Genomic DNA, 10075 nt, shown 5'->3' on the forward strand with positions numbered 1-10075 from the left:
TTTTTAAAATAATATAATTTATATTTTTCTTTGATAAAAAATTAGAATTTTATTAAGTTGAGGCAAGACATAAGAATAACCTAACAAGAAATCTAATATTATTATTATTTTGACGATGAACTTAACTTAAGATTGTTATTAGTTTGACAATGAACTTAAATGTTACCTTGATAATACTAGAATAACTTTTGCCCAGTTTAACTTATTTTCAGATTCAACTTATTTTCAAGTTTTTAGTATAAAGTTTAGCTCAATATAGATGAAGAGGTAATTTATTCTTAACTTTGTTCACCTTATAATTTGAAATATTGGTTACCCAATGAAATGGATAAGAATAGAATTTATTCCTAGCTTCGTTCATGCTTTAAATGGGCTTTAGTGAATATTACTTACCCAGTTAAATGGACAAAAATATTGTTTTCCAGCCAAAGTACGTAGGCCTTCCTCTCCAACTTAACATTACACCTTTGTCCTTTCTAAATTATTTTCTGCCATTATAATTCGACAGCCTTGAAAAAAAATCCGCAGATGTTAAATTAAATAAGGAATATAATTGGATGATAGATTATTGCATTTCTGAATGCAGCCCTTCAGATACCACTTTTCTCGCCAAAGGCACAGAAGGATTCCTGGTGTAGGTTCTGCATAAGGTTGGAAGATTTCTTGAGCTTTGAAGTTGATGACTAGTAAGTGCATTTGCGGGCAGCCTTCTTGTTAAGCATACTTGCTACTATCCCATTCTCAAATTAAGGATCGAAGGGAGTTGGTAAATATATCTGAATGGCATGTCAAGAAATAGAAGCGATCGATTTGAGCAGCTGTATAATTGAAGTCGGGCATGGGGTGACAATGAAAGAAGAGGACATACCCGATGTAGGCGACGCTCTCATCTTTCGAATGTCTAGGTCACTGCCAGACTCCGATCGTTTGTATACTCCACGTTTTGTTGCCATCGGACCTTTCCATCATGGGAAGGAGGAGCTGAAAGGCATGGAGAAATCTAAAAATGAGGCTCTTCGAAGGATGCATGTCAGGATCATGAAATATCACCCGCAGGCTTCTATCAAGTCATTTGTTGAAGGCAAACTGCTGCCGAAGGACAAGAAGATTAGGAAGTTCTACTGGTGAACGTATTTCCTGCAGTTCTATAGAATTAGCGTGGATAGTCACCAGGGATGCATGCTTTATTTATGAATTTCTTCTCAATTATCTAAGAGGTGGTGCGTCTGCTACAAGAATTTATGAAAGAGAAGAGAAAGAATTCACATGGAGATATGATCCAGTTTTTGATGTCGAATTACAAAGTCCCATAAGGGAAGGATTAATGAGTGATTTGCTCTTATTTGAAAATCAGATTCCTCTCTGGATTTTGAAGGACATCCTTCAAATCAAGACGGGTTCCCCAGAAGTCGCCGGTCAAAAGTTAGATGAATTAGCGGACATGGTCCTCGGGTGCCTGACCAGACACAGAATATTTACGTGGTACATGCCTCCACATTATGATAAAACTTATTCTCATGTCCTCGAAATGCTCCACTTTGGTTTGGTTGGCAGTAATGTTAACAGCTACAGAAAAGATGAAGCATTTCGATTGCCGCCTTTGCGCAATAGCATGCAGATCTACGTAAGGAAAGGCTTTGATTCGATGAAACTGGCCGTTTGTGGACGTTGGCGTAAGCTGTGTCCTTGCTTTCCTTCATCAAATACAAGCACTGGAAATACTAAGCCAACATTCTTTTCATCTCGCAATCGTGTGCAGATCTGGTTTAGAAGTGGAACTGATTCAGTGAAGACCATTTGTGGACGTTGGTGTAAACATTGTTTGGGCTTTCTCTCCTGGAATACAAGCCCGAACGAAATAATTCAGCTAGACTTGGTGAAGCTGCCCACAGCTTCTGAACTCACACGGGCAGGCGTGAGCATTCACAGAGTTCAAGACAAAGGTTCAGCCATTAGATGGATAAGGTTTGATGAGAAAACAGCGACGCTCTATTTACCAGAAATGATGGTAACACAACAGTTATATTCAGTATTGAGCAATTTAATTGCAATGGAAGTGAACACAAGAGGCAGGTACTATCCAAGACCAATGACACAATATATACTACTTATGGATGAGTTGATTGACAACGAGGAGGATGTTGCTTTGTTAAGGAAGGCACAGGTGATTAACAACTTTCTGGGAAGCAATCAGCAAGTGGCAGACCTCTTCAACTCTCTATGTTCAGGAATGATACCTTATCAGTGGTGCAAAGTAATACATGATGTGCGAAGAGGGTTGCATAAGTACACGAGAAGAAAGTACAAGATCCTGTGGAGTGAGTTCATAAGTGCTTACTTTTCGAAGCCATGGCTGATTTGTGGTTCTATTGCTGCCGTGCTGCTACTTTGGATGACAATGGCGCAAATGCTTTGTTTGTTTATCACTTGCAACCCAAAGTCTTCTTGAAGTTCATCGTTCTTACTCCTTTCCCTTTCTGCTGTTCACTTTCTTTAATTGTGTAGTTTCTGAATAAATGTAGTCCATGTTTTTCATTCGTTATTGTTAAGCTCGCCTCCTAGCCGCTTAGATCGGTGGCTCACTAGGTGAAAGCTACTATATTTTTTCAATTTGTTTCTCGGTCTGCAACTTAATAATTAAAAGTTATTACAGTTTGTCTATATAGGGATCTTTAATAATTACTACCAAATATAAATTATTTGAGCTGAATCTTCATCTTTCTTTTATATAATTTGTTTGAACATAAACTACTACTTGTGCAAAAAGCTTTAATCCTTCAATAACGGTATAACCCACTGCAGAAGAATACGAAATTGTTTAGCAAATTAGGGCTTATTAGATGGCAAAATATGTAAGGTAAAGCGTTTCGTAGAACCTTTTCTTTTTTCTCGGGAAATTGATTCTAGTAGTATGGTGAAATATTTGTGGGAGCCAGCTGAAGGAAAACACAGGGATTCGTTTGTTATGTGTTCCGGGAGAAAATGTGGGATCTTGAAGCAGTTCGCTTATTTTAATTTTACAGTGCCTGCTGCAACCTAATGCAAATCTTTAATTCCCTTTGAGCCTATTTTCTCAAACAGAAATGAATCAACCGCTATCTGATCGAGACAAGGTATTAGACGTAATGCACACGTCACTTATAAGGCTGTTATTAAACAACTGGGCAATTTATACTATTAATGAATCCTCAAGCGTTTCCCTCATATGCTCTAATTCACAACTTTGTCAATGTATCTCAAGCGTTTCCCTCATATGCTCTAATTCACAACTTTATCATAGAAACAAACATTTTTTAAAGCGCAGACCTAGAAGAATGAACAAAAGGAAGTTGTATTGGAATGATTACAACTGCAGCACATAATATAATATTTTTTTCCAAGCGCACTTAACCTCAAAATAAGGATTTTCCTAAGAGCCCACATGTGGTCACATGGTGAATTTAGGTGACCTCCATATAGGAGGTCTTAAGTTCACTCTCGCTAATATATATGTTTAGGTTTATGGTTTTCATAATGATTCTAAGGTTGAGAATAGGGTTAGGGATGGAATTACAATTAGGGATTATTATTATGGTTCAAATATTGGTTAGGGTTAATCTAATATAATAAATGATCTAATCTACATGATGTAAATTGGATGCTACAAGCCCTTTTCTTCACTAAGAACTTACCTAGGCTTTGTCCTAGCCTACTAGGGTTCCCCTTTGTCACCCTAACCTCAAGAGGATATCTATCCTACCCTCCACACTTCACTATCCTGTTAAACCAATGATTTTATAACTTGCATCCATCCTATGGACATTCCAATTTGTTCCCCAAACTCACAACTTTACCAAAAATGGACTTTCAACCAGGAGTGAGGGATTCAATTTGAGGGGTTTAGGACTTCTGCCAAATTTTTGGCTTCAAAATCCATAGCTCTCCTTATCGATTCATTCAAACATAGCAAAACTATCCTAATTAGGCCTAGTTGAATCAGGGCTCCAAAGTTAGTTTTTGGGCTACAGCTCCAAATTTGTCTTAACAAGGTGGCAAACCAATCTCAGATATGGATCCCCTTTTTGGAATACTACAAGATATTTTAGGTCTCAAGTACTCAACCTGTCCATACACCCCTTGCTACTTTTATGCCTAAAAATAAGTGTTTCAAGCATTTCCAAACAACACTTGCTAGGGTCTAATTGAATGCATAGAAAAAATTGTCTTAGAAACTTCTCCTCACACACATACCATCTTCATACATCCCTCCTCTTCTATAACTTTTAGATTGAACTATCTAGCATATTCAATCCACCAAATTCCACTCGTTAGCACTGTGATTGCCTAGCCATGCATTGAAAGCTTGCCTAGGGCATCACTTGGAATATGGAAAAATAGTTTGTTCAAGCCTCTCCTTTTGTATATACATTGTACAAAGACTTCACTTCCATGTCCCTCAAGGCCATGATGATTCCATGGTGAGGATTCATGGGGGAGCCATTTTTCACAAAGATTGCCATAACAAAACAATAGATTGTTTAATTGCAAATGATTTTCAAACTATATACAAAAGAACTCCTAATAAATTGAAATATATAACAAAAAGTGCTATAAATCAAATAACTATAAAGATAAAATAAAAATAGAATTCTACTAATCCATTAAAGTGTTTGTGCAATAAAAAACCCCTAAATTGTCAATTTTGTAACAATATTATATTAGTTTTCAGTTTTAAAATTCACTCATTACAAAATCCAACCCTTGGAATGGGTTTCCTTCATGAGTTTATAGGTTCCTTGAGAACTTTTAGACATTTATCCTAACTACCAACCTCATTCACCCAAAAATGTAACATTTTGTCAAGCAACTTGTCAAAGTTGCTGATAACTTTTTTGCGTCTTCTAGCAATTTTGACATCCATCACTTGGAAACTTCCAAATGGATCCATTATGATCCATTTATGATGTCTAGGCATTTTTTAGCCTTTATAGCATCAACACACATGATTTTGACCAATTTTGCATAAATGACAACATTTGCAACAATTTACATCTTTTTGACATCTTTCCCATCTTTGTGCCAAATGATAATTTATGACCTCCAAACTATGAAAAAGGATGTAAAAAAATCATAGAGGAAAAAATAAGTTCAAAACCATACCTTCCTCAGACTTCTAGGGTATAAGACCCATACCCCTAATCTTACTAACAACCAAAACACAAGGTAAGCAAAAACAACTCAAAAACAACTAGAATGGATTGAGCCTAGTCAAATCGATCTAGGAGAAAACACACATGACCTTCTAAGGTCCAAACACAACCAACTAACTTGACTAAGTTTGAAAAGCCAAAAAACAAAATGTGAAACTATCACTAGGAGATAGCCTAGGTGCTTCTACACCACTACATGTATAACCATTATATTAATATTATAGTATATTAATTATGTATATCATAATATTAAATTATTTATTTTATAGTTTAATCTATTTATTTTGTATTATAATATAAAAAAACTATAATAATATATCTATGTATGCAAATATATGATATAATAGCTATATATACTTAAAATATGATAATCTATCTATGTAACATAAGAAATGAGAATTTTGGATGTTTTGATGTATATACTAAACCCTTAATTTTAAATGAATAATACAGAAGGTGAAAGAGAAACCAATAAGCATAATCTTCAAAAGGGCCCATGTTAGATTAGCAATACACATGGTAGACACATGGGGTGCCAATGTTGAATCAAAGTCCTTTCCCAAGATGTATACTCAAAGGATCTCTTTCTATAGGATGTCTCCACAAATACAATAGATCTACCATTGCCAAATCATAGATGGATACAATTATGCTCTTGATTTCTTGAAGGGTTGAATATTTGATTGCTCATGCATGGTTGATGAAGATATCATTCTTTGACAGACAACTCCCCTAATGAAGAAATAAGATATATCTTAGAAAAAAAATTAATGAATAATGATATAAAATGAGGGTCTTCAATGAATTATTTCTTGCTTGAATTGAACTTCTTGAATGCACCCTAAAAGTTTACTTGTAAATGATGACTTATATGCTTGAAAATGTGGATCACTTGTGTGTAATAGATGAAAATGGATTTCTTGCATATAGAAAGGATTATGTACATAACAATGGATGATAAACGGAAGTGAGGGGAATAGAGAGACACATGAAGGTAGAAGGAAGAAATATATATGTACTCTCTCTCTCTCTCTCTCTCTCTCACACACACACACACACACACACACACACACAAAATCTCCAAGATATAAAACCTAATACCAAACCCCTTGTTAATCATAATCCCTAAATTCTAAATCACAAAAACTACTATGCACTTGTTAGAATTCTTTTAGAATAACTAAGAAGGGGGTGAATAAATTATTCAAGGTCCAGGTGTACAAATAAAGCTTTCCTCTTAGCTTACTAAACCAATAAAACATTCATATCTGTGCATGCATCCAAGCAATCACTAAAACTTATAGGTTACTATTAAATCAACTTGCAGCAATGTAAACATGAAACATAAAAGATTCATCAACAAACTTGACATGATGATTTAACGTGGAAACCCAATTTGGGAAAAACCACTAGTAACATGCTACTCCTTTTCACTCTTTTGAGTAATGCCTTCTAAAAGGCCAACCTTGTTAAAGTTTATAACACACACTGTTAAATGTGACCCAATTAAGGAATTTCAATCACCTTGTTAGAAGTGAGTCTTGTTAGAGGACTTTAGGACATTCACTTGGAATGCCACTCAGTTAAAGGATTTTCAAATCATTGTTAGGTCAACTTTAATACAAAGGATTTACCCTAAACTGATATAATTATTAGAGAGTAACAATAGATCTTTGATCTAATACAACTTATAGCTTCTCTTACAGATTAAAGATCATTGTTCAGTACTCAATTTTGCATAGCTTTCACACTTTTTAGTTCTAACAGCTTGTTCACCCTTCAAGCATATATCTCCTTAAGCCTTCTTGCTTAGCACACCAATGTAGTCACCTTTTAGGTCACTTGATGAAGTAGAGTCCTTAACTTCTTGTCTTCCTTCTTTTCTCTGTTATTTTCTTTATCTTCTAACCTTTTGCTCTCTTACTTCATGACCAAACATTCCTATAAATAGAAAATTAAGATACTTTGCCATTTTCCATCATCCATTCTAGGGTTTGGATGGATTAGGTAGGATACAATGTATCTAACTCATATTCTATCTTTCTTCTAGAAAATTCCCTTAGAATCCATTTGAATTCATCTGGAAATGGTTTACTTCAAATTCCATGGCACCAACTCATCAACCTTATCTTCCACCTAGTTCATAGACTCCAACAAAATAGACTCATTGGCTGAAATTTGGTGAATCTTTGATCTTTCTAATAATGTAGTAGCTCAACATTATCAATCTTTTGATGCTCGACACATACTACATTTCTCGGCATCAAATGTGAATTCACTTGGTATCAACTAAAGTTTACTAATTCTTGGCACATATTGTGCTACTTAGCATCAACTTTTTTACTTGACATACACTAGAATTTTCTTTTACTCGACTCCAACAAATTTTCTACTCGGCTTGCACTACTTTACTTGGCACCTTCTATCAACTCGATCAAGCTTGGCAGATCATCCTTTTATAACTTGTTCCTCTAAAGTTTCTAAGCGTAACCAACTTTTGTAACCTCAAGTAGATTATCAATACATAATTTCATCATTGTCTTAACTATTCCTTGTACTTCATTACATAACCATAACTTAACCTTTCCTCTAGGTGCTATTGTTACATCTTATTGATCAAATCCTCTTCATCAATCAACTAAGTGATAGTACTTGAATTTTATAAGCAATTGTCTTACTAGCAAAATAGTAGGTTTGACATCAGTGACAAAATGATGGTTGAAACACATTTTTTGCTTCAACAATCTGCCTCTTTCAATAATCTCTTTCAGCAATGATCTTTTCAATTAGATCTCAACAATCTCCTTCTTTGGCATTGATGGCAAACCAAACTAATCAACCAAGTCACTTGAGTGGTAAAACACTTTGTTTGACCAAACTGACTAAGTTGAAATAGTAAGACAATATAAAAAATAAAAACTTGTATCACAATTTCTTTTTCTATCAACAACTTCCATTTTCTAATTAGGTTACAAAATTCTTTCTTATGACTCCCTCTAATTTTCTTCTTGTAACTCCCTCTTGCTGGATGGATTAAGAGTTCTCCCTCTTCAACAATATTAGCAATTAACTCCCTCTTAGATAGCAATCTCTTGATATCTTCCTCTGATATACTTTTTTCCATCTTTTGATTAGTGGAATATCTCTTGTAACTTGCTTTGATAATGATTAGTTTACTACTCTTTCTCACTCTTTGACAATAATGCCAAAGACATATCATCTATTCATCTTAACACTAGATATAGAATTTTGTAGTATCTCCAGTTTCTCATTCTATCACCTTGCCTGTGACTATTTTTGGAGTTTCAACATTTTGATTACTTTAGGCAACACCTAAAGTAAGATCCTCTACATCAATTTGTGACATTTGGCAATTAGTTTTTTTGATGTAGGATAGTCCTCATGTTACTTAGATAGCCTTTGATAGGAGTATCACCCCTAATTTACATCTTAGATATTCATGTCCATCCTTAGGTAATGGTTTTGTGAATATATCAACAATTAGTTCCTTTGTCTTAACATACTCCATCTTCACCTATTTATCTTGAACTAGCTCTATCAAGTAATGATACTTGATTGCACTATTCTTTATCTTAGTGTGCATCACTAGATTGTTTGATATACTAATAGCACTTGTGTTATCACAATAAAGTATTACTTGTTCTGTTATTTCTTCCCTCATTCCTTTGAGTAGCTACTTGATCTATATAATATTTTTGCAGTTTATAGCAACAACAACATTTTCAACTTCAGTAGTAGACTGTGAGGTACAATGTTATTTCTTACTAGTCCATGTAACTATTGTCTTGCCTATGAAAAGTGCTCCTTCACTGGTGCTCTTTTTCTCATCTATGTTGCTAGCCAAGTCAGCATTAGTGTAGGCTCTCAAGTCAAACTTCACATTCTTCTTGTAGTATAGGCCAAACTCTTATTTTCCTTTCAAGTATCTCATTGTTCTTTTCATAGCCATTAAATGATTCTTCCTGGGATTTGCAAAGAATCTTGCAACTATCCCTACAGACAATGCAATATCAAGTCTGTTATGTACAACATAGTGCAGCTTGCCAATCATAGACCTATATAGTGTTTGATTCACTTTAGCAAAATCATTATTCTTTGATAGTTTATGTCCTATTATCATAGGTGTAATTACTAGTTTTGAATCTTCTAGTCTGAAAGTTTTCAATATTTCTTTGACGTACTTTGACTGAGTGATAAATATACCATACTTCAGTTGTTATACTTACAATCCCACAAATAATTTGATCTCTCCAAACATTGACATTTCAAATTCATGTTTCATCTGACTTGCAAAATCCTTACATATAGCATCTTGTCCTCCAAATATTATATTATCAACAAAAAAATTAGATAACATAATAGCTTTAGCTTTTTCTATATTCATGTATAGATTGTTGTTATCATTAGTTCTTTCAAATCCAATCTTCACAAGGTGCATCCAAGCAATCATTAAAACTTGTAGGTTACTATTAAATCAACTTGCAGAAATGTGAACATGAAACATAAAAGATTCATCAAAACAATTGACACAATGATTTAACATAGAAACCCAATTTGGGAAAAATCACTAGTAACATGCTACTCCTTCTCGCTCTTATAAATCATGCCCTATGAAAGGCCAACCCCTATTAAAGGTTGCAACACACATTGTTAAATGTGACTAGTTAAGGGATTTCAATCACCTTATTAGAAATGAATGTTGTTAGAGGACTTTAGGCCATTCACTTGGAATGCCATTTTTTTAAAGGATTTTCAAATGATTGTTAGGTCAACCTTAATCCAAAGGATTTACCCTAAACTAATACAATTGTTAGAGACTAACAGTAGAGCTTTGATCTGATACAACTTACAACTTCTCTTGTAGA

At 34.4% G+C, this 10075-nt stretch overlaps 1 protein-coding gene across 1 annotated transcript; it reads left to right on the forward strand.

The window, feature by feature from the left end:
* The first annotated feature begins 714 nt into the window (after positions 1-714).
* LOC149546331 (UPF0481 protein At3g47200-like) lies at positions 715-2449 on the forward strand. The gene is given in 2 exon segments (XM_089793956.1): positions 715-1145; positions 1147-2449. Coding segments are annotated over 2 exon segments (1668 nt in total). The 5' UTR covers positions 715-780.
* The last annotated feature ends 7626 nt before the right edge of the window (positions 2450-10075 follow it).

Source organism: Cupressus sempervirens, chromosome 7 (genome assembly GCF_028749045.1).
Source record: "Cupressus sempervirens isolate cs-2001-9-10 chromosome 7, ASM2874904v1, whole genome shotgun sequence".
Taxonomy (NCBI): domain Eukaryota; kingdom Viridiplantae; phylum Streptophyta; class Pinopsida; order Cupressales; family Cupressaceae; genus Cupressus; species Cupressus sempervirens.